At 53.6% G+C, this 23,295-nt stretch overlaps 2 protein-coding genes across 5 annotated transcripts in view; both read left to right on the top strand.

Annotated features, from left to right (window-relative positions):
• The first annotated feature begins 4,412 nt into the window (after window positions 1-4,412).
• On the top strand, window positions 4,413-14,674 carry C3H19orf38 (chromosome 3 C19orf38 homolog). 2 transcript variants are annotated; one of them, XM_032628906.1, is made up of 7 exons: window positions 4,413-4,564; window positions 5,655-5,963; window positions 7,965-8,057; window positions 9,029-9,056; window positions 9,794-9,837; window positions 11,026-11,060; window positions 14,025-14,674. In XM_032628906.1, the coding sequence occupies exons 1-7, from the start codon at window positions 4,534-4,536 to the stop codon at window positions 14,169-14,171; spliced, it is 687 nt and encodes a 228-aa protein (XP_032484797.1). In that variant the 5' UTR covers window positions 4,413-4,533; the 3' UTR covers window positions 14,172-14,674. The 2 variants fall into 2 exon arrangements, with proteins under 2 accessions (XP_032484797.1, XP_032484798.1); XM_032628907.1 differs by having other exon boundaries at window positions 4,423-4,564; window positions 5,633-5,963.
• A 1,576-nt stretch (window positions 14,675-16,250) lies between these two features.
• CARM1 (coactivator associated arginine methyltransferase 1) overlaps window positions 16,251-23,295 on the top strand; it is a 41,128-nt gene continuing 34,083 nt past the window's right edge. For all 3 annotated transcript variants that reach the window (XM_032627033.1, XM_032627035.1, XM_032627036.1), the window contains exon 1: window positions 16,251-16,514. In XM_032627033.1, the coding sequence (XP_032482924.1) occupies window positions 16,286-16,514 (229 nt within the window). In that variant the 5' untranslated portion in view covers window positions 16,251-16,285. The remainder of the gene's footprint in view (window positions 16,515-23,295) is intronic.

Genomic DNA, 23,295 nt, shown 5'->3' on the forward strand with positions numbered 1-23,295 from the left:
CTACCCACTTCCAAAACATTTCATCAGCCTGGACGGAGACCCTGTACCCATTAAGCAATTATTCCTCATTCCCCCTTCACCCCAGCTTCTGGCAACCAATCTTCCTCTATGGAATTAGCAATTCTGGGTATTTCATATAAATGGGATGTGTCTGGCTTCTTTCACTTAGCATGTTTTTAATGTTCATCATAATATCAGTATTTAATTCCTTTTTATGGCTGAGTAGTATTCCATTGTGTGGGTATCTGTTGGACACTTGGGTTGTTTCCACCTTTTGGCTGTCGTGAGTAGTGCTGCTAAGAACATGTGTATTTTGAGTATCTGCCTTCAGTTCTTTACGGTGTATTCCTAGCAGTGAAATTGCTGGGTCATATGGTAATTCTGTGCTTAACTATTTGAGGAACTGCCGAACTTTCCCACAGTGGCTGCACCGTTTTACATTCCCACCAACCATGTACGAGGGTCCCAATTTTTCCACATCCTCATCGATGCTTGTTATTTTCTATTTTATTTTTAGTATGTCCCTCCTAATGGATGTGAAGTGGTATCTCATAGTGGTTTGTTTGTTTCTTTTTGGGGGATCAAGCCATTTTATTGAGGGGCATCGGGAGAGGGCCTTAGAGCTGGGAGGACAGTGATATCTGACATCCTTCTCCCGGCCCTGGGATCTTCTCAGCTTCACAGTCTCTGAAAGCTCATAGTGATTTGGGTTTTTTGGCTGTGCCAAACAGCTTGTGGGATCTCAGTTCCCCGACCAGGAATTGAACCCTGGCAACAACAGGGAAAGCCCGGAATCCTAACCACTAGGCCACCGGGGAACTCGCGAAAGCTCATGGTGGTTTTGATTTGCATTTTCCTAATGATACTGAGCATCCTTTCATGTGCTTATTGGCTACTTGTATATCTTCTTTGGAAAAATGTTTGTTCAAGTCTTTTGTACATTTTTAAATTGGGGTGGTGTTGATTCATATATTATGGAATGGAAAAGGAAGAAAGAAAAACAATGAAAAACCTCTCCCACTCTTTGCCAGTCTCTGCTGGGGCACATCCATACTTCACCTGGGTGTTTATAACTCTGCCTTAGTCTTCTCTTCCTGTTTGCATCAAGCTTAGAAATCAGCCGGAGATGAAAGAGTAGGGTCTTCTCAGGTCTTTTCTGAGCATTTGTCCTGCCCTGGGCATGCCCATTGCTTTCTAAGTTACCCAGTGTGTATGGGTGCTTTTGAATGCCTTAATTACCCAAAGAAACTCTCACCCCAGCTTTTCCTCCCAGCTTTTGGTAAGTCAATTGTAATCTTGTACCCCAGAGAACTGTGGGTTCTCCCTTTGCCTTACAGTGTTTTCCAAGAATGTGTTCTGAGTTAAACAGACAAGCACCTTGAGGCAGTCCCTCAGGTAACCCCCAGACATCTTAGAACAGACACACACAATACTGTGAGAACGAGGGCTGCTCTGCTCCCTTAGAAACTGGGGACCAGGGCCCTATACTTCACTTGAAGACATAGGCTGCTGTCTTCAAGTCCTCCACTGTGCTGGGAAAGGAGATGAGGAAGGGCAGGGAAAACACCATAAAAAGCTTTCCTGCCATGATCAAGTTGCCTCTTCTTGATTCAGCATTTCCTTGGTTGGCATCAACATTGAGCTGTTTTCCAGAGTTTGGATAAAGTTAATTCTTACCACGTTTGCTCAGTTGGTCGATGTTTTGGTGGAGGTAGAGGCCCATGGAGCTACCAGCTCTGCCATTTTCACTGTTGTCTGGGGTGAATGGGTGATTCTTGTTTCCCTCAATTAAACAAAACCATCCCTCTCCCCAAGTATTCAACAAAATTTACTGAGTGACACTGTTAATAAAACAGACAATGTCCTCATGGAGCTGTCATCCCAGTGCTCCTCCACTAAATGATTTCAGGCAGTCAGAGGCACTGAGAAGTAACTGCTAGGTGGGTAGGTGGGGATGGTTCGTTTCACCTGGATGGAGTCAGAGAGCTTCCCCAAGAAGGTGGCATTGAAGCTCAGGTTTGAAATAGAAGGGAGAAGAGGCAAGCAGAAAAGAACAGAGCTCTGAGGTCAAAGGCTTTCAGAGACTTCAAGAGGCAGAAGGGAGATGAGGGTGGGGTGGGTGAGAGGAGTAGCCAGAGAAGAGATGGGAGCCTTTGGCAGAGGCCACATCATACAGAGTCCCTCTTCCGTTTGTAATGTTGGCCTAGGATCTTAGTCTGGGGTTCTTATAACCATGGGGAGTTAGCAGACTGGCTTCTGGAGGTCAGGAATCCCCTGAAATTAAAACCAAAAGATTACAAGACCATGTGCTGGGCAGACTCACTACTTGGACATTTTGAAGTAGTTGTGTTTGTTTGCCCCACCAGAGCTGTTCTCTAACATTCCCTGTACTGCTTCGCAGTGGGAGGCAGGGAGCTGATATCTACACACTGGGTCAACTTGGCTTCCTTTTCCTCTTATTTCCAGTTGGGTTCAGCCCTGGTAGGATATCTGAGGGCCGAAGGAAAGAAAGGTCTAGGTATCTATTCCCTATCTCCTACCCTGTTGGTCTGCATCTTTCCACCAAAGCTGGTAACTCCAGCTCTCTCCAAGTTCCAGAACTGTTTTCTCCCCAGCAGCTTCAGGCCTGGCTGCTAACAGTTCCCTGACCCCAGGGAGTCACCACCCGTCATTGCTTTCCCTTCACCCTGCCCATGACTCCTCAGTCCTGTCTCTTAAGGGCATAATCTGTGTGTCAGCTGACCAATACAGGTATGTGTGGCTATTTCTGAATTCAAAATTCCAGGTTACAGGGACTTCCCTGGTGGCGCAGTGGTTAAGAATCCACCTGCCAATGCAGGGGACACGGATTTGAGCCCTGGTCCAGGAAGATCCCATATGCTGCAGAGCAACTAAGCCTGTGCGCCTCAACCTCTGAGCCTGCACTCTAGAGCCTGAGAGCCACAACTGCTGAAGTCCGCGCACCTAGAGCGCGTGCTCCGCAACAAGAGAAGCCACTGCAATGAGAAGCCCACGCACCACAACGAAGAGTAGCCCCTGCTCGCCGCAACTAGAGGAAGCCCACGTGCAGCAGTGAAGACCCAATGCAGCCAAAAAAGTAAATAATAAATTAAAAAAAAAAAAAGAAGCTAGGAAAAGAAGAGCCAATTAAACACATGGTAACTGGAAGAAAGAACAAAATAATGAAATAGAAAACTGAAAATAGAGAAAACAACAAAGCCAAAAGTTGGTACTTGGAAAAGATTAATAAAACTGATTAATCCCTAGCAAAGCTAATCAAGAAAAAACACAAATATTTATTATCAGGGATGAAAGAGGAGACATCACTACAAACCCCACAGATATTAAACGCCTAACAAGGGAATATGAACAGGCTTATAGCAATAAGTTTGATAAGTTAGATGAAATGGACAAACATGAAAATACAAGCATGCTAGTTGGAATCAAAGAAAATTACAAGGTACTATGGCAGGATTCAGCAAAGGCATTTTTTCTAAGTCCAGAGGAATCTGGAAAGATTTCCTAAAAATGGCACTTAAACTGAGACCTGAAGCAGAAGTGGGATTTGACCAGGTCTATAGAATTGTGTTCCAGGCAGGGATGATGGAACACATGCAAAGGCCCTGAGGTTGAAATGAGCTTTGTGTATCCAAAGAAAAAAGTCCACCCTAATGGCCCTTTTTCGTATTTGGCAACTACATGCTTACATCCTTCCTGGGTGTAAACCTCCAGGTGGACCTACCTGCTGGACTTGACCAGAAATGTTTGGAGACCAAAGCAAATCTGGTAAGACAGACCTTTGGAAGTTTCTGGGCTATCAACAGGAGGCAATTTATGCTGCAAACAATGTCATTCCCTCAGTTCTGCAGCTAGTGTTTCCTTCCACCTGGCTGGTGAAGCCCCTGAGGCTTTCCTCCCCTGTGGCCTCACACTGGGAACACTCACACTACACTACGCATTGCACTTCATGACATGAATTCTTTGGAGCTAGTGTCCACTACTCTTAGCCCCATTCTTCAGAGCAGCAAGCTGAGGCTTCCAAGAAGGACCTTGTCTTGCCTGAGGTCACAGAGGCCAAGCCCTAACCACCATGCCCTACCAACTTCCACCCCACATGTTTCAACTTCAGCACTGGTTGGGCCACATTTTGTGACTTGGGCCTGGGTTTCCCAAAAAACCTATGTTCCTTGTGCTTCCTCATGCCCAGGAGTTCTCAGGGGAAAAAACAAAAAACAAAAAAAACCACGCACTGGACCATCTCATTCATTTTTCCCCTCCCATCTGCCGAACCTTGGCCCCTAAGGAACAGTGAGGTGCCAGGGTCTGATGTGCATCCGTGGAAGGGGTGGGGAGGGGAGAGAGTCCCTTTCAGCGCCCAAGTGTGTGTGTGCAACTTCCTGCCAATGAGGAAACACTCGGCTCAAATCAGCCCTGGTTCTTCTTTCCTTGCTCTGGCCTCACAGGAGGAGCTGGCAGTGAGCCGTGGGCCGCGCTGGTCTCAGCCAGATTTCCCGGCCAAACGCGGGAGAAGAGATGCCCTGGACCGTCCTGCTCTTTGCAGCCGGTGAGCCTGGTGCCCCTGTGCCACCCCTGCTCCGCTCCCTCCACCTCCCCAACCTTGCCTCTGCTGGGGGGTGGCAGGGAGGGTGTGTGTGTGCAGAAACCAGGTGCTGGAGAAGCTGAGCCCTGACCAATTTGCCCCAGAGCCTTGGAAATGCCCCAGGAGCACGGATTTCTCTTGTCCGGTCTCATTATCCCTACCCACATCAAGGGTACCAGAAATGCCAGCCCACCAGAGACAGCAGTGCCCACACCCCATGACTCAGCCCTACTTGACCTCTGCAGGCTCCTACCTCCAGGGCTGGGGCAACAGGAGGATCTGCTGGGGGCTCAGAGGGTGGGGCGGGGAAGCTAGATAAGGGAAGGCTTGTGTGGACCTCACCTGAGCCAGGCACTCTGCCCGGGAGCCTGTGAGCAGCTGGGGAGACACTGGTCCCTCCTGCAGGAAGTCGTGCCCCAAAATCATATTCTTCACCACAGCCTGGAAAACAAGATAGAACCCCTCTGCCCTCCCCTTCTCCCCTCGGTCACCCTCCCTCCTGCCACCCAGGCTCCTTGAACACACCACATCCCTTCCAGCCTGTGGCCTTTGCCCCAGACTGTCCCTCTGCCTGGAATGCTTGCCCCCAGTTCTTCCTGTGCCGTGTCTCCATGGAAGCCCTCTGTGGCTACCCTACCACCCTTGTCTCCCTGAGAAAGTCAGCCCCCACCCCTCCCCGGGGCAGGCATACCTTATCTGTCCGCATACCTTATCCGTATACCTTATCTCTCTGTCTATCTAGTCTGCTGCTCTATCCCCAGCACCTAAACAGGGCCTGGCACGTAGTCAATTCTGTTGGTCGAAGTAGTACGAGTATAATTGCGCCGCTGTGTAACATCCACGGCCGTCATAATAAAATCACTCAAAGGCAGCGATCTCTCACCACGTGCTGGGCACTCTACCCCTTCCACATCACAGTAGGGTAGGGAAGACTAGCCTCCGGTTGTACATGAAAGCCAAGGCCCAGATAGGGTGAGCCGCTTGCCCAAGGCTGCACAGCCAGGCTGGCCTCTGCTCTAACCACGCAGACAGCCTCCCCTATCTTGCTTCGCAGGCTCCTTGGCTATCCCAGCGCCATCCATCATGCTGGTGCCCCCACATCCCAGCAGCCAGGAGGACCCCATCCACATCGCATGCATGGCCCCCAGGGATTTCCCGGGGGCGAATTTCACACTGTATCAAGGGGAGGAGGTGGTGCAGCTCCTGCAGGCCCCCGCGGACCAGCTCGAGGTCATCTTCAACCTGAGTGGTGGCAGCAGGGAGGTTCCAGGGGGACCATTCCGCTGCCAGTATGGCGTGCTCGGCGAGCACAGGCAGCCTCAACTGTCGAACCTCAGTGAGCCCATGCACGTCTCCTTCCCAGGTAAGGCACTTCCATCATTCCTCACTGCCCCGGGCTCCATTTTCTCACCTCCGAGGCTTTGTAGGTGCTGTTCCCTCCACCTGGCAGTCATCACAGGACGAGCCACCTCTTGCAACTTGCCAGGACTTTTCTCACTTTTCCTTGTTTAATCCTCACAGTCACCCCCATGCAATGGGTACAGCCATTCTCCCCATTTTCCAGATAAGGAAACTGAGGCACAAGAGATGAAGAGACTGGCCCAGGTCACCCAGCCAGCAGGTGACAGAGCGTTAAACCTGGCATGCGTTCACCCTCCCTGAAATCCAGGCATTAAAACTGCATGCTCTCCTGCACCCTCCCTTGAGCACCTGCTATGTACCAGGCACTGTCCTTGGCCCTGCAGGTTCAGCAGTGAATGAAACAAAGTCTCCGATGTCTCACAGTTGACATTCCGAGGGATGGGGACAAACGATAAATAAGGAGTTTGGTAAACATTCAGTCTGCCAACAGGGGACAAGGAAAGTGGCAGGGATGAAATATAGCCTGGTGAAGGGATGAAATATAGCCCCGGCAGTGAAAGCGCCAAGTCCTAACCACTGGACTGCCAGGGAATTCCCAAGGGTGTCATTTTAAATAGAGAGGAGAGTGGCCAAGGAAGGCCTCTCTGAGGAGGAAACGTTTGAGCAAAGACCTGAAAGATGAAGAGTCAGCCACGTGAGTGTCGGGGGCAGGAGTGTTCCAGGCAGAGGAAGCAGGTTGTGCAAAGGCCCTGGGGCTGGAGCGCGCCTGGTGTGTTTGAGAGACATAGAGGCGCCCCATACGGCTGAAGCATAGTGAGCAAGGGGGAAAGGTGGGGGAGATGAGGGCAGGGGGGAGGCGACGAGGACTGTGCAGGGTCTTGTGGCTGCAGCAAGGGCTCTGGCTTTTCGTCTGAGTGAGACAGAAGCCCTGGGAAGGCTGATGTCTTCCTCTGGTCTTTCCAGGAGAGGCGGCTGGGCCTGGGCTCTGGATCTAGGAGCCGGAGGGAAGGAGGAGCCTCTGGGTGGAGTCTCTGCTTCACCATCAGTCAGAATTTTCCTGCTGCAAAGAGAACTTTGTTGCCAGCAGAGGCCCATCGGCTGTGATGACAGAACAGTCTCTGTGTCCTTCCCTGGCCTCAAGTTCCACAATCAAAGGCCCCCTTCTCTCACCTTGGTCCTGTGGTCTCAGAGTGGGGAAGTGACACCCCTCCTGCCCCAGGTGAATGAATGAACAAGGGCTAACACTGAGAACACCAAGTGTGTGCCTCTCCTCCCCTCCGGGCTAGTTCCTGACCTCCACTGGGATCAGGGCATCTCCTGCTGGCTTCCCCCTCTCTCCAGGGAGGGGCAGCTGAATCTTTTGCAGAGACATTAACTGGAGCTGGGGCTTCATGCTTTTGTGGCTGACCTCTACGTGGGCCTCAGGGTCCACCATGTGGCTGGGGGTGGATGTTGTCTGACTCCCTATTACCCAGCCAGCAGGACTCTTCAGGCCACAAGTAACTGAAAACTTGACTCAAATTGGCTTCAGCGACAAAAGGGGATTTGTTGGTTCACTGAACAGCACTGACTTCAGGCATGGCTGGATCCAGGTGCTCACTGATGTCAGGAATCATGTGCCACTTCTCAGCTCCGCTTTCTTCTGTGTCTTATTCTCAGGCAGGCCCTCCCTCTCAGGGTGTCAAAATTGTACCTTGGATCCCCAGGTGTATACCCTACCAGCTTTGTAACGCTGGCCTGAGGAGTAAACCTCTCTTCCCAGTGGTCTAGCCAAAGTCCAGAAATTACTTTCATTGGCTCAGCTTGGGCAACATGCCCCTCCCTGAACCAATCAGGTTGGCCAGGGGGAGGGAATATGCTAATTGGCCAGAAACAGGTTTGCTAGATCCCCAGGGTCTAGCAACACCCAAACCAAATGGAGGAATGACAGGAGTCCCACCTTCTCCCTGCAACCCCACAGTTCCATGACCTGCCCAATCTCTCTTTTCCCATCTTCCTCTAGTGCCCACCTGGATCCTGGCACTCTCCTTGAGCCTGGCTGGAGCCTTCCTCCTCCTCGCTGGGCTGGTGACCACTGCGTTGGTCGTCAGGAAAGGTAACGGCAGGCAGAGAAAGCATGGCCCACCAGAACTTGTATATGCACTCACACTCACACCCATTTTTAGGAGCACGGTTGGGAGTCCTTACTACAAAGGTTTAGCAGTGAAGAACCTTCCAGAATTTCTATGATGGTGGTGGGCAAGGGCAATTTATATATGTATATATACATGTACATGTGTGTGTATATATATATATATATATATACACATATATAAATTGTTGTAAAATATACATGGCATAAAATTTACCATTTTAATCCTTTTTAAAAAATTATTATTTTTTTGGCCACGCTGCACAGCTCGTGGGATCTTAGTTCCCTGACCAGGCATCAAACCTGGGCCCTGGCAGTGAAAGTGGATCGCCTGGGAATTCCTTTTTTTAAAAAAATTATTTTAAAATTTTTTTCATTTTAACCCTTTTTAAGTGTCCAGTTCAGCAGCATAAGTATATTCACTTTGTTGGACAACCATCGCCACCATCCATCTCCAGAACTCTTTCATCTTCCCAAACTGTAACTGTCCCCTTTAAACACTGACTCCCTGTTCCCCCTTCCCACAGCCCCTGGCACCACTGAATTCAGTCTTTAAAAACAAAATTAAGCGGGAATCCCCTGGTGGTCCAGTGGTTTGGACTCTGTGCTTTCACTGCAGGGGCCACGGGTTCTATCACTGCTCGGGGAACTAAGACCCTGCAAGCCGCATGGCATGGACTTAAAAAAACAACAACAAAAAAAACCCAACAATTTTACATGCTCGTACCTTGTTTGAAGTTTTTACCAACATACATTGATCATGAAATTGGGGGGAAAAAAGTGTCTTCAGTAGCTCCCCTGTTGAGTGGGAAATTTGCCAGCAAAGAAGGAAAGGCTGGGCTACAAATGTATGTGGGCCTTTTGTTTTTTTGGCTTTTTGCAACCAGGATGCAACCAGGACCAAAATCTAACAAACACTTTTTTTTCTCTCCCAGTTAAAGTAAAAAACTTGCAGAAGAAACGGTGAGACCATCCCTGGAGACCCTCAGAGGGTGGTTTTGGGGAAAGAAAACTCAGTCCCAAGGCAGGAGTTCCTGATGGCCATTAAAGACTCTGATAGCTGGCCGGGTTCTGGGGGAAGAAGGGTCCTTCCAGGGCTCCACCCCAAACAGCGTCTTCTGGTGGGAGGCTGGCTTAATAGAAACAGGTGCTATTCAGGAAGCGCCTACGGTGTGCCCAGCATTGTGCTGCGGGACTCTGGACCCTGAGCTCACGTGATCCTCGTGGCAGCGCTGGAAGCAGGCACTAGGAATGGCCCCATTTTACAGATGAGGAAGCTGAGGCTTCCTCGCATCCCTTTACGGCCATTTGCCAAAATTTGCTAAGTAATCATTCTAGAAATCCACAATTATGGGAGAGGCAAGTGGTGCCCCCTGGGGTTGTGCAGCGCCCAACTTGTAGCCTGTAGACAGTGGCCCTGGTTCCTGGGCATCAGAATCTACTGCCTCCAGCCTCGGTTTCTCCCCTCTGAGAGAGGGGTGGACACCGTGCTGCCTAGTGGCAGAGAACTAGCAGTAGCCCCGGTGATGGAATCCTGACTTCACCTGGCTGTGGGACTCCTGCGGGAGAATTTCCATCTGAGGGGATTCAGGGAGGATGCGGAGGTGGGGTGGGGAGGAAGGGCCAAGTTTGACCAGGGCTCCCTGGAACGAGCCTCCTGCCTGAGACAAGTCATCACTTTCTCCTGAAACCCTCTGCAGGGAGCGAGACTCCTGCTGGGCCCAGGTTAACTTCGCCACCACAGGTCTGTGCCTCCCCGTTCCTGTCCCTCACCGGGGTAGGGTCACTGCCTCAAAATGCCATTGGGTCTCACTACTCGCTACTGAGCCCCTTCTACAGCTGCTCACTTCCCTTAGAGTTGAGAACACACGCTCCCCTCTTTCTCCCCCATCCCCTGCCGTTTCCCGACCAGGTTCACCTTTTTTTTTTTTTGGTGTGAACATCTTTCACCTCTTACCTCTCCTTTCACTCATTCTGCCCTCTGCCTAGAATACTCTTCCTCCCCGTGGTCTGTCTAAAGGTCACCTCCTTCGGGAAGCCTTCCCTGACTTCCTAGGCAGGATCTACTCTTTCTACTTACATGCCCCCAGAGCCCTGTCGTTCTTCTTACCCCTCAGTAGAAACACAATTAAGTAATCATTGCGTGCTTGGGTGTGTGACGCTTGCCTCCACCACTGGACCATCAGCTCCAAGGGGGTGGGGAACTGCACCTGTCTTGTCCACCGTCAGGGCACCCAGCTTTCACAATGCCTGGCACCGTCCTTAAATGGAGCCCCACTTGTGGTCCAGAATGTGATGTTCTGCTGGGGGTGGGGAGAGGGACCCAGCCTGTGAAGTGCAATGCCCAGGAAGGGGCTCCAAGCAGAGAAAACTCCATTCTCTGTACTTCTTTCACTGTCTCACGTATTTATTGAGCACCCCGACTATGTGCTAAGGTCTGGGGTCTCCCAAGATAACCAAGACAGAGGTGGTTTCTGTCCACAAGCCCATACTCCGGTGGGGAAACAGCCCATGGCAGGCCGGACCCTGTCTGGGCTAGGAGGCTAGTCCCCAGAGGAAGTGGTGTTGGATCAGAGACCTATAGGGGGGAGCAGGGAGTAGCTGGGTGAAGAACGGGCAACCCAGGGTGGGGGAGGAGCTGAGAGGTGTTCTGGAAAGTGGAAGTGGAGACAAGGCACCATTTTCCCAGAGGTCAGCCAGAGGTCCCTGAGGGAGGGTTCTGAGCAGTGGAGGGACACAGTTCAATTTGTAGCTGTGCATAGTGCACCCTGTAGAATGGGCTGGAAGGGGGCAAAGAGGATGAGGGGTGATGGACCTTACGCCCTTCCTCATGGTTGACTTGGGGCCTGTGGGCTTGCAGGGAGGGCCTGGGGAGGGCGGTGAGCAGGAGATCTGAACCGGCCCCCATCCTGGTCTTCTCTTTCTGTTGCAGACATGTCCTTCGATAACTCCCTGTTCACCATCTCCGTAAGTCGTCCTGTTTCTCGGTCCCGATTTTCTACTGACTGTCATGACCATGGGAAGTTTGGGGCTACCACCAGGCTGGGTTGACCTGTTTGCCTCTGAGCTTCTGGGGTCTGGGAGAAGCCCAGAATCACTGAGCAGGGATTGTTTGTGAGCTGAGAGTTGGCACTGGAAAATCCCAGGGGATTGGAGGTAGGCACGTTGTCCAGGCCTTCGTGGGGCAGTGGGCAGGCCCCTGTTGTCAGCACCCCTGGTTTGTCAGTGCCTTTGCACTCAGAATGGTGACAAGGGACTCAGGGTGACCTGGTGGCTTCTTTGGGGTCATGGAGCCTTGTGACAATCTGGTGCACACTGTGGTTCGCTCCTGGTATAAAGAAAAGCCTACTTTTGTGTTCAGCTTCAGGAACTTCAGCTTAGCTGTCCCAGACATGCGTCTCCCTTTCAAGGGGGAGGGTCTCAACCCTCATTCCCATCCCCACTCCCCACCCCCTGCTTAGCAAGGGGTGTTGCTCCACCAGATCACACAGTGTCCTGGCTGGGATTTGAACCCAGGTCTATGGGACTCCTCTACATAGCTGCATCTTGTGATGGCCTTGGGGTACTTATTATTATTAGTTTACTAAATTAGAGATATCCGACCCCTGGACACGATGGATCAAGAAAATGTCCAGCTAGGGGAATTCCCTGGTGGTCCAGTGGTTGGGACTCCACACTTCCACTGCAGGGGGCCCAGGTTTGATCCCTGGTGGGAAAAACTAAGATCCCACATGCCATGCAGCATGGCCCGGCCAAAAAAAAGGAAAAAAGAAAAGAAAATGTGCAGCTAGCTCTTCTCCATGCAGAGAGGGGTACAGGTCTGGGGTGCAGGTGGTCCCCCTTGAGGTGGCCTCAGAAGTCCCATTTGTGTAAGTGGATGCTTTGGGACTTCAGTCAGGGAGCCTGGGGTGGAGTCAGTCTGCTTGGGGCACCATGGTGGGGAGGGGGTGGGGGGAGGTTTGGATGGGTTCAACATAGCCTTCCTGGTCATCTGGACAAGAACAAGATGAGGCCCTTCATCCCTCAGAGCTTCTTAATTCTACAGGGGGAGACAGACAATGCCATGTGGGGTAGGAGTGACCAGGAAGCTCACTTAGGTGGGAGATCCGGGAGGTCTCTGAGATTAGCGACAAGCAGGAGGTAGCTGCGGAGGATTGATCCAGGCTCAGGACACGTTCTTGGCACGGCCCAGTAGGGGTGCAGCGGAGTGAGGAGTAGAGAGGGGCGCCGCGCGGAATTTTGACTTTGACTTTGACCCCAAGTGAAGGGTGAGCCATGGAAGGTTCAGGGCAGAGGTGGGACTTGACGTGATCTATGTGCTCACGGGCGCCCTCTGGCGGCTTCGTGAAGGATAGACTGTGGGGGACCGTGGACGGACGGAAGTTGGGGGACCCGGCAATGGTTCAGGCGCCAGACGTGGCGGGTAGTTTGGGCCAGTGTGTTGGCAGCGGAGGTGGAAGAAGCGAACAGATGCAGGTCAGGTAGATTCAGGGGATGGGAAACACGGCACTGATTTTGGAGTGGATGAGTGGGCCGAGGGAGAAGGAGGCGTGGCGGAGTTCCGGAGAGACAAGAGACAGGTCACCTCACTCAGTGCTGCCACAGAGCAGATGGAGACTGGACCCCAGTCACTGGTATACAGATGGTGGGAAGGAAGGGGCTTGGCACTGGCCTGTCCAGCCCTCTGAGATCTCAGCTCAGGGAACAAATCCTGAGCTGTTAAGAAAAGCCTGGCAGGTGGGGCAAGTTCTGAAACCTTCTGTGAGAAGTCACACCGCTCAAGGCACTAGCCTGGTGATTACTGCCTCCCCCGCCCCCCCGCCCCCTTTTTCTTTTCTTTTTTTTTTTAAGGCATTTAAAATGAAACGGTGGAAAACAGAGAAAAGGAAGGAGAAAAATAACTTATTTCAGTCCTGGTGACTTTAAAAATATATTTTTTTTAGTTAAAATTTTTTTTGACTATGAAATACATCCAAATGTAAAAATTATATACATAGTAAAATTCTCTTTCTTAATCCCTCTCCACCCACTGGTCTCCCCCTCTGCACACAGACGTACAGGTAAATCACCATTAGGAGCTTCCTGCACATACAAGCAAAGGCAAAAATAGCAAGTCTATATCCTCACTCTTTTTAACACAAATGACAGCATGCTAGCCACACTGTTATGCACGATGCTTCTTTTCCTTAACAGTAAATTCTAGTGATCTTTGCTAGTTTTTAAAAAAAATCATTGTAAAATAGACATAAAATTTACCATTTTAGTCATTTTTCAGTGTACAGTTCTGTGGCATTAAGTGTATTCATATTGTTGTACAACCATCACCACCATCATCCCCAGAACATTATCTTGCAAAACAAATCCTGTCCCGGGACTTCCCTGGCAGTCCAGTGGTTAAGACTCAGCACTTTCACTGCAGTGGCCTGGGTTCAGTCCCTGGTTGGGGAACTAAGATTCCACAAGCCACACGGTGTGGCCAGAAAAAATAAAACTCTGTCCCTATTAAACACCAACTCCCTGTTTCACCCCCACTGCAGGCCCTGGCACCCACCATTCTACTCTCTGTTTCTTTGATGGATTTTACACAGCAATTATGCCATACAGTGTTCATATTTATGAGTCGGAGCCCCCCCGGGGGGGGGTGTTGGCATTCTCCCCCATTGTACAAAAGGGGAAACTGAGGCACAAAGGGGGCCATCACACCTCATCAGGGAGAGGGGGAGCTGCGATTTGATCCCAGGCTGTCTGGTTCCCTATTCAGCAGAGAAGAAGGCAGGACAGACAGCAGGATCAGGGCGCTGAAGCTGTGTGTGTGTGTGGGGTGAGGTGAGACCCGATGGACTGGGGGAGTCTCGGGCTCAGAACATGGGGCAACCCGAGATCCTGAAACCTCAAATCACCCGGTTCTCTATTTTTCCTCCACGGACAAAGAAAATGACTTCAGAAGAGGACGCAGCCACCCAGGATGCTCCCTCAGGCTCTGCTGCGACACCTGGCAACTCTGGGACCCGGAAGAGGCCCACCTCCACGTCATCCTCACCTGAGCCCCCAGAATTCAGCACATTCCGGGCCTGCTAGGGGAGCCCTTCCCTCTGTCTGCGTGCCCTCCGTTCAGCCCTCCCCCTTGAGCTGGCTGGGCTTTGCAGGGTCTCAGTTCCCTCCAGCTACGTTGGGGACTTCTTGCTGCTGCTTCCTCAGGGCAGTGAACAGAGGAAATGAAGGGGACCCCCTGGCCTTGGGACCTTCCTCGCAGAGGAGCAGGAGTGGGAGAGGGGATGCAAGCATCTGCCTGGAGTTTGGACAGAAAGCAGGAAGCCTCTCTGGATTGCCAGCTTTTCAGACCACCACGTAAGGAGCTGTTAGGATCCCTCAGCCAGGCCATTATGAAGTCTGAGCTCTCCACACACCCCTCCTCTTTCCTTCGTCCCATGCATAACATGGTGTGGACACCATGCACACTGTCCCATGCAAAAACCCAATAACACCTGGCTTGGGTTTTTGGAGCATAGGGTACCTGGGGGTTATATTCTATGTGCCCTGCTGGCATGCCTAAGTTATTAATTATAATGCTTGGAGCTGTTCCCAAGGCCTCTGTGGAGTGTAATCCTTCAAGCCCAGGACCTCTGGGGTCCAATCACTGATTGCAGGGTGCGGGGGGAGGGGGCAGTACCCCTCAACTGCATGCAGTCAGGGTGGTGTATGGGGAGGCCCATGGGGGTGTAGGGAGGGGGGCAGTGCCATGTGGGGTCTCTGCTCAAGTCCCTGCATTGGTGAATACAGGAGGTGGAATGATGGAATGCTTGAGGAGAATGAGTAGTAAATGAGCAGGTCCAGGGACTTCCCCGCCGGACTAGTGGTTAAGACTCCTTCCCAATGCAGGCGGCACGTGTTAGATCCCTGGTCGAGGAACTAAGATCCCGCAAGCGGCACGGTGGGGCCTTAAAAAAATAAAAAAAGCAGGTACCGGGAAGAGTGGCAGCTGGAGATGGCGGGCGGCCGCAAGCACCTTTGGAAGTCACCAAAGAGGAGAGTGGGGGCCTTGGAGCAGTGGAGGGGGGACTTGGAGGGAAGATGGGTGTGTGTATCTGTGTATTGAAAGGGGCACTAGGCCCTAATCTGCTGGATTCACTGGTCAGCCATCACTGCGGGAAGGGAGAGTGAGTTGGGGTGGGAGGGAAGGGGCTAAAAGAGAGGTCCAAGAATTTTTTTGTGGGGGCGAAGACAGTGAAGGGCCAAGGATGGAGGAGGAGGGCACTGGGGGAAGCGGCTGGAGATGATGGGGAAGAGAGAAGGAGAGGTTGAGTGCTCGGAGAGGGGGCAAAGGTGGCCTGCAGAGGCCAAGTCCATGCTCTAACTGCTTTTCCAGAGGGCGCGCTGGGGGTGGAGCCACAGGCTGGGGCGTGTCCCTACGTCCTGTCCCCGCCCCTCACTCCGGCCCTCCCCAAGAACCCAGAGATTCACAAAGCGAGACCAGTGGTGGGGTGGGGAGCAGGACCGGTATAGGGGCGGGGCCTCTTCGCAGCTGGACCCCGCCCCTCAGTGAGCCGCCGTACAAAGCCGGGCGGGACCAGGGGCAGAGCCCAGCCTCAGGGGCGTGTTAGAGCCTGTCGGGCGTCAGGCCCGCCGCCGCCGTTCCCCTGGCTGGGGGAGCCACCTCACACAGCACGGCCGCTTGCGCGGGGCGGGGCTCCAGCGTGTGTCCGCACGGCCGAGCACCGCCCTTTGACGCGTGCTCCGAGCTGGGCAGCCGCGCCGCCTTACAAAGCGCGGCCAATCGGGCCGCGCCGGGCTGGGGGCGGGGCCCAGCCCTAGGGGCGTGTCTGCGCGGCCGAGCACCACTCCTGACGTACGCTCCCGCCCTCGCTGTTCCTGGCCCAAGGAGTCACCTCACAAAGCTGCGACCGCTAGCGCGGGGCGGGGCGGGACGAGGCGGGGCCGTGCCGGCCCCGCCCCCCAGCGTGCTTCCTCCCAGAGCCCAGGGCCGCCGGCAGGGGGCGCTGCGTCACGGGGCTGGACCGCAGCGGCGGTGGCGGCGAGGCGGCGCGTGGCCATCAGGCGGCGCTACCTGGCTCGGCCTCGGCCTCGGCCTGTGCGGCGGCGGCGGCGGCGGCGGCGGCGGTGGCGGCGGCGGCGGCCTGGGCCCGGGCGCGGCGGCGGCGGCGGCGGCGGCGGGGCCTGGAGCCGGATCTAAGATGGCAGGAACGGCGGCGGCGGCGGCGGCGGCGGGGCCGGGCGTGGGCTGCGCAGGGGCGGCCGGCCCGGGTGTTACGGGGCCCTGCGGGGCAGTGTCCGTGTTCCCCGGCGCCCGCCTCCTCACCATCGGCGACGCGAACGGCGAGATCCAGCGGCACGCGGAGCAGCAGGCGCTGCGCCTCGAGGTGCGCGCCGGCCCAGACGCGGCGGGCATCGCCCTCTACAGCCGTGAGTGCGGGGCCCCAGGGCCGGGCCGAGGGCCGGGCTGCGCGCGGGGGCTGCGCACGAGGCCGGACGGGCGGGGGGCCCGGGGTGGACCGGACGCAGCCGCGGTGAGGGGACCGGGGTCCCGAGGGTGAGGGGCCCTGATCCTTGGGGGCCTGGTATGGGCTCCGTGGGGCCGGGCCGAGGGAGCTGGATGTGAGGGATCCCCGAGTGAGGGGTGTGGAGGAACGGTGTCAAAAGGGCAGAAAGAGAAAAGAGGGCGTGAGTGGTGGCCAGAGGTGAGGTGCCCCGAGCGGGAAATGGGGGAGTAGTGAGGGCCCTGAGATTGGGAGGGGGTGGGCAGGAAGTGGGGGGCCGAGAGTGCAAAGTAAGAATTCGGAGGAAGCCGGGGGTGGGGGGGGGCTGGGTGGGAGGGGAGGGGGCCTGGGCGTGGGAGAGGTGGGAGTCTGTAGGCGGGTGTGGCCGCTCTAGCGGGGAGGAGGGAGGGGTGTGGGCAGCCTCTGGCTATCTCAGGGGACCCTATGGACTGCCAAGGACGGTTGGAAAGTGGTGCCCAGTCTGGGGGGACCTGGAGCACCCTGTGCCACTCATCTGGAGGGCTTGGCCTTCCGGATCCCCGATTGGGAAACTTCTAGGTCTGGGGAGAGGGGTCCTGCGAGGGTGGTGCGAGCTGCTGTGTGTGCGCCTCGTGGAAACGTGGACGGGGAGGGCCCCTATCTGGATGCCCAGCTCCGAAGTAAGAGGTAACACGGACTCCTCCCTGGCCACGGTCTTCCGATCTTCCTTTCTGGGGATGTGAGAAGCTGGTTACATTTTCTGAAGCTAGTTTCAAAACTGACATTAAGGTGGAAAAAAAAATCACAAATGTGTTTGCCAAGGACCTTGCGTCTTTGTAGTTCATCCTTTTTCTTTTTCTTGTTACTCTTTCTTATCAGTTCTCTCCGGTCACGATTCCTCCTTCACATTTTTAAAAAAATTAATTAATTAATTGTTGGCAGTGTTGGGTCTTCATTGCTACGCGTGGGGTTTCTCTAGTTGTGGTGAGCGGGGGCTACTCTTAGTTTCGGTGTGCGGGCTTCTCATTGCGGTGGCTTCTCTTGTTGCAGGCGCGCGGGCTTCAGTAGTTGTGGCACGTGGGCTCAGCAGTTGTGGCTCGCCGAGTCTAGAGCACAGGCTCAGTAGTTGTAGCGCACGGGCTTAGTTGCTCCTCGGCATGTGGGATCTTCCCAGGCCAGGGATCGAACCCGTGTCCCTTGCATTGGCAGGCAGATTCTTAACCACTGCACCACCAGGGAAGTACCTCCTCCTTCACATTTTGTTATTCTGTTACACTCAGCTTGGTCTCTCTGGGTTTCTTGCACTGATGCTCTGTGGAGTCACTGAGGGAGCCTCTCCTGGCTTTGGCCTGTGTGAGTTTTTTGCCACTTCGGGAACGGGGATTTTCTGAAGGGAAGTGTGTGGAGCAGTTGGTTCCCACACAGGATTCTCTCCACACCTCAACTTGGAAACCCCAAAATAAAGGAGCTGTGCGTCTGTCCCCAGCGTCGCACCTCTTTTTGCTGGGGCAGAGCTGGGTCTTCTTGGATCAGATGAGGAGAAAGAAGGGTATCCTCGGTGGGCATCGGAGCTCAGGACAGACACTCAAGCTCAGCAGGATCCCCCAGATCACAAGCTTGGCCATTCATTCAACATGCATTAATGGGGTACAGAACAAAGAAGGGCAGTGTTTCTCAAACTAGGGTTCCAGGGCTGATCCGCAAAGGAGTTCCAGGGGAGGTGGTTTATCTTTGGTAAATAAACTTGATTTTAGAACAGTTTTAGATTGATAGAATTACTAGGAAGATAATACAGAGCGTTCTCATATACTCTACACATAGTCTCCTCTCTTTACATGTTTCTCCAGGAGAGTTTTTACTTTTGTGTTTTTGTTTTGTGGATCTACTTGGAATTGTTACTAGTTACAAAGGGAACACTTCCCTTTTTAGAGGTCATTCATAACTGGAGCGATCGTCAAGAGGAGAAAGTCCATGTTTCTCAAACTGAGAGCCTCAGTCTGAAATTATTTCAGACCCCTGATGATAAAGTCTCAGAGGTCTGAAATAATTTTTTCCTCTTTAGGCTCAAGTAACATTAGTGTGAGGTATTAGTGTAAAAGTATGGGTTCTGGAGTTGGCCAAAGCTGGTTGTATTAGTTTTCCAGGGTTGCCGTAACAAACTTGGTGGCTTAAACCAACGGGAATGTATTCTCTCATAGTTCATGGGCAGAAGTCCAAAATCAAGGTGTCGGCTGGGCCACACTCGCTCCACAGGCTCTAGAGGAGGATCCTTTCTTGCCTCTTCCAGCTTCCAGTGACTCCAGGCGTTGGTTGGCTGGAGGCCACAGAAATCCAGTCTCTGCCTCTGGCTTCACATGGCTGTTCCCCTGTGTCTCTGTGCCTTTTCCTGTAAGGTCACCTGTTGCTGGATTTAGGGCCCACCCTAAATCCATTATCTTAGATCCTTAATTATGTCTGTAAAGACCCTTTTTCTAAGTAAAGTCATATCCACAGGTTCCGGGGGTTAGGGCTTGGACATATTTCGGGGGGCATCCACTACGTGGGCTAGACTGGTGCCCTGAGGGTAGTTGTGGGTCTCTGTGCCTCAGTTTCCTCGATGGTAGAATGGAGGTGATGGCAGGACTGTTGGCACAGCGTGTTTGCTCTATGAACGAACACTTCTTCTTTGGAGGCAGCACCTGCTCCGGTAAAGGCCTGGTGATGGCCTCAAAGTTGGTCGGGTTACTGCTCAGGGCGGGGCAGCCCTGGTTCCTGAGCCAGCTCCGCCTGGGGAGCACGGGCCTCCGGGGAAGAACTTCTCAGAAGTCTGCCGGGGGAGTGCAAAGTCCTGGATCAGAGATCAGGCCCGGCCTGCTGGGTGTGGAGGGCTGGCTGACGGTCCCCTGGAAAAAGGCAGAGATGGTCCAGCCACTGGGGGGACTTAGGGGTGAACCACGCTGCTGCTGGGAGCTTTAGGCTTTCTCTCGGGATGAACTTCGTCCCTGGCTTCAGCATTTCCCAACCTGGACCCTTCTGGGACCCGAATGCTTTGGCCAGGTGAGAAGGCTTCAGGAACCCTGTTGCGCTCACCTGTCCCTCGTGAGGCGAGGTCTTGCGAGCCACTGGTGATTCCAGATCCCGGGCATTCGCCTCTGTGGGTGGAGCTGGGGTGGGAGCGGGTGGGCGGTCGACCGAGACATCCGCCCGAATCTCCCAGTGTCTCACATCTGGGAGCTGAGGGTCCTGAACGTGGAGTGTGACTGGTGTGAGTCACCAGCTACGTGGCCTTGAACTAGCCATTTCACCTGTAGCAGCCCTGTAGCGACACCTGTACACGTCTTCCGTTTCCTCACCTGCGATGGGAATAGTGCCACTGGGGGCCCGGGCATGCGGGGGAGGTGCAGCACGGGGTTGTGGAGCAGGGTGTCCGGCGGTGAAGGGTAGATCTGTCTATAGATGTTATCAGTGGTGATGCTACTGGCGTGGAATGGTGAAGAGCTGGCTTTTCTAGGAGGGAGTCCCTTATGCTGTGGGGCTGCCCAGCTGCCTTGCACCCGCAGCAGATGGGAGGGGGGCCCCTGGGCTGCCACCTCTGTCTCAGGCAGCAGGGCTGGGAGATGGGTGTGGGTAGCAGGACAGCCAGCCCCTTTCCTTGACGTTTGCCCGCTCCCTGTGGGAAGGAGGACAGCTGAGGAAGGTCCCGTCCCAGTCACCCTGCAGTGAATGGTGACCCTCCCCACCCCTTCTTTTTTTTTTTTTTTTTTGGCCTCGTGGCTTGCAGGATCTTAGTTCCCTGACCAGGGTTCGAACCCGGGCCCCCGGCAGTGAAAGTGCAGAGTCCTAACCTCTGGACCACCAGGGAATTCCCTCCCCCACCCCTTCTTGCCACTTGATGTCACCCTGGCCCGCGTCCATGGGATTGGCTAAATGGCAACTACCGAAACTGGGCCGTTTTCCTTGGGCAGAGTTGCCGGCTTCCCGGGCCTTGAGGAAGCTTTGGCACAGGCTCTGGAGCCCTTGGACATGGGCTGCCATCCCCTTGCAGGGAGGCAGCTCCTCGGAAAGCCCATCGTGGGGCGGCGAGCAGAACAGACTCTCAGTTCCTCAGCCCCGTGGCGGCCTTTCTGGAGCTGACTGTGCTGCTTTTCTCTTTCGGTCCTCTGACCTGTCCCCGCTGCATTGGCTAGGAAGGGATGTATGGCAGGGCTGGCTCTGACGGGCTAAATTTCAGTTCGTGGGGGACGTGCCAGGGGTGGAAACTCCAGAGAAAAACCCTCTGTAAAAGCAAGGTGAAGCATGACCTGCTGTTCTGGAATCAGGACCCTGTGACTTCCTTCAGTCACCTTCCTGGTAGCCCACACCCCCGGTAGCTGCGGCAGGGGGGTGGTAGTGAGAGGGTTTGGAAGAGTTTGTCCTCCACCCAGCCTTGAGGACATTCAGTGTCAAGCTGGGGGGAAGACCCAGAAAGTTACACCAAAAGGCATTCACGTTTCAGTGGTGCCTGCTAGTTGCTGCTGGCTGCTGTCATTTATTGAGCACTTACTGTGTGCCAGGCCTTGCTTAAACCAGTGTTGACAGACCCAAATGCTTGACTTTGGGGGCAGCTGGGGAAAGGATAATAATATAAAGCAGGGCCTGTGGGCAAGCTATGGCCTGTGGACCAGATCGGGCCTGTGGCCAATTTTTTAACCGGTGACGGCTAAGGGCGGTTTGTACATTTTTTAAAAAATTAATTAATTAATTAATTTTTGGCTGTGTTGGGTCTTCATTGCTGTGCCCGGGCTTTCTCTAATTGTGGCGAGCAGGGGCTACTCTTCGTTGCGGTGCACGGGCTTCTCATTGAGGTGGCTTCTCTTGTTGCGGAACACGGGCTCTAGGCGTGCGGGCTCCAGTAGTTGTGGTGCACGGGCTCAGTAGTTGTGGCACGTGGGCTCAGTAGTTGTGGCTTGCGGGCTGTAGAGCACAGGCTCAGTAGTTGTGGTGCACGGGCTTAGTTGCTCCGTGGCATGTGGGATCTTCCCGGACCAGGGCTCGAACCCGTGTCCCTTGCATTGGCAGGCGGATTCTTTTTTTTTTTTTTTTTTTTTTTTTTTTTGCGGTATGCGGGCCTCTCACTGTTGTGGCCTCTCCCGTTGCGGAGCACAGGCTCTGGACACACAGGCTCAGCAGCCATGGCTCACAGGCCCAGCTGCTCCGCGGCATGTGGGATCTTCCCGGACCGGGGCATGAACCCGTGTCCCCTGCATCGGCAGGTGGACTCTCAACCACTGCGCCACCAGGGAAGCCCGCAGGCGGATTCTTAACCACTGAGCCACCAGGGAAGTCCCGGTTTGTACATTTTTGAAGTGTTGATTAAAAAGAAAAAAGACAACCCAAGGAAGAATATTCAACCAAGATCATAGAGTTCTGCAAAACCTAAGATGTTTACTTACTGGCCCATGACAGAAAAAGCTTGCACACCCCTGGGATAAATGAATGAAACAGGCAGGAGGAGGGGGGACTTGGGGACTCAGCCCCAGCCAGGGTTGGCAGATCTGCCACAGCTTAAGAGAAACTGAAAAGCCCTTCTTTGTGTAGGTCTGTTTGTTTTGATTGTGAGGTGTCCTGATTGCTCAGGCCAGATAGAGTACACTTTCTGGACTGTGTGGGTCAGTTAGACTAATAGGTGTGGCCCTTGCTGTGTGTTACCACTGGTCTTTAGAACAGTTCTGGGAGGTCGGCACACCACTCCCATTTTACTGCTGGAAAAGCAGGGGTGAAAGGGCTTGACCAAATAACATGGCTGGCAGGCAGCAGAGCTGGCTTTGGAGTTCACGGCTGTTGGACCCTCTGCTCACTGCAGAGTGGTTCAGTGGAAAAGGGTGGTCAGGATTCAGTTTATCTGTGCATAACAGAAACCCAAAGTGGCAATGGCTTAAACAAGATGGCAATTCATTTCTTGTGCTTTCGTCCTGAAGCCTTGGAGGTTGGCAGACCAGGGCTGGTGTGGAAGCTCTGCTCCAGGACGTCCTTGGACCCAGGTCCTTCCAGCTAACCCCTCTCCCACATCCGGGGTTTGGGTCTTGTCATCATGGATCAACATGGCGGCTGGAGTCCAGCTATTACACCCTGGTTTTCAGACAGCAGGATAAAGAAAGGGACAAAGGATGCCAAGAGCATTGCCAGGTGTCTGTTAGGGAAGGTTCCCAGGGCCCTGCTTCTGCTTGCATCCCATTGGCTAGAATGCAGTCACATGGCCACCACTAGCTGCAAGGGAGTCTGGGAAATGTAGTCTTTAGTCTGAGCAGCCCTGTACTCAGCTAATTTCAGGGTTTCTCTTTCAGTGGGAGAAAGGGGAAACAGACATTGGGAGACAGTCACCTTGGCCACAGTAGGTAGGATGTGGATGTAGCCACCAGCGTTGGGAAGGATACTCCTGGATTGTGGAAAGATGCTCAAGTGGGGGGTGGGGACAGTAGTCTGGTGTGGAGCAAAAGGGTCCCTTGGAGGAGCTAAAGGATGGGTAACAAGGTTGGGCCCAGGTCACTTTCCCCGAGTGACAGGGCCTTTTCCTTTATGCGGTCAGGAGCGGCCTGCCATTTTTCACGGGGGCCTAACATGATAAGAATGGTATTTCTGAAGATTGCTCTAGCAGCAGGTTACGCTGTAGACGGGAGCAAGGAGAGAGAAGCCTGCAGAAGCTTCCAGGCGAGAGAATGCAACAGAAATGTAACCTAATAGTTTCACCTTAGTCTGCCCCTGAAGCGTGT

The sequence above is a fragment of the Phocoena sinus genome, chromosome 3 (assembly GCF_008692025.1).
Source record: "Phocoena sinus isolate mPhoSin1 chromosome 3, mPhoSin1.pri, whole genome shotgun sequence".
Lineage (NCBI taxonomy): Eukaryota > Metazoa > Chordata > Mammalia > Artiodactyla > Phocoenidae > Phocoena > Phocoena sinus.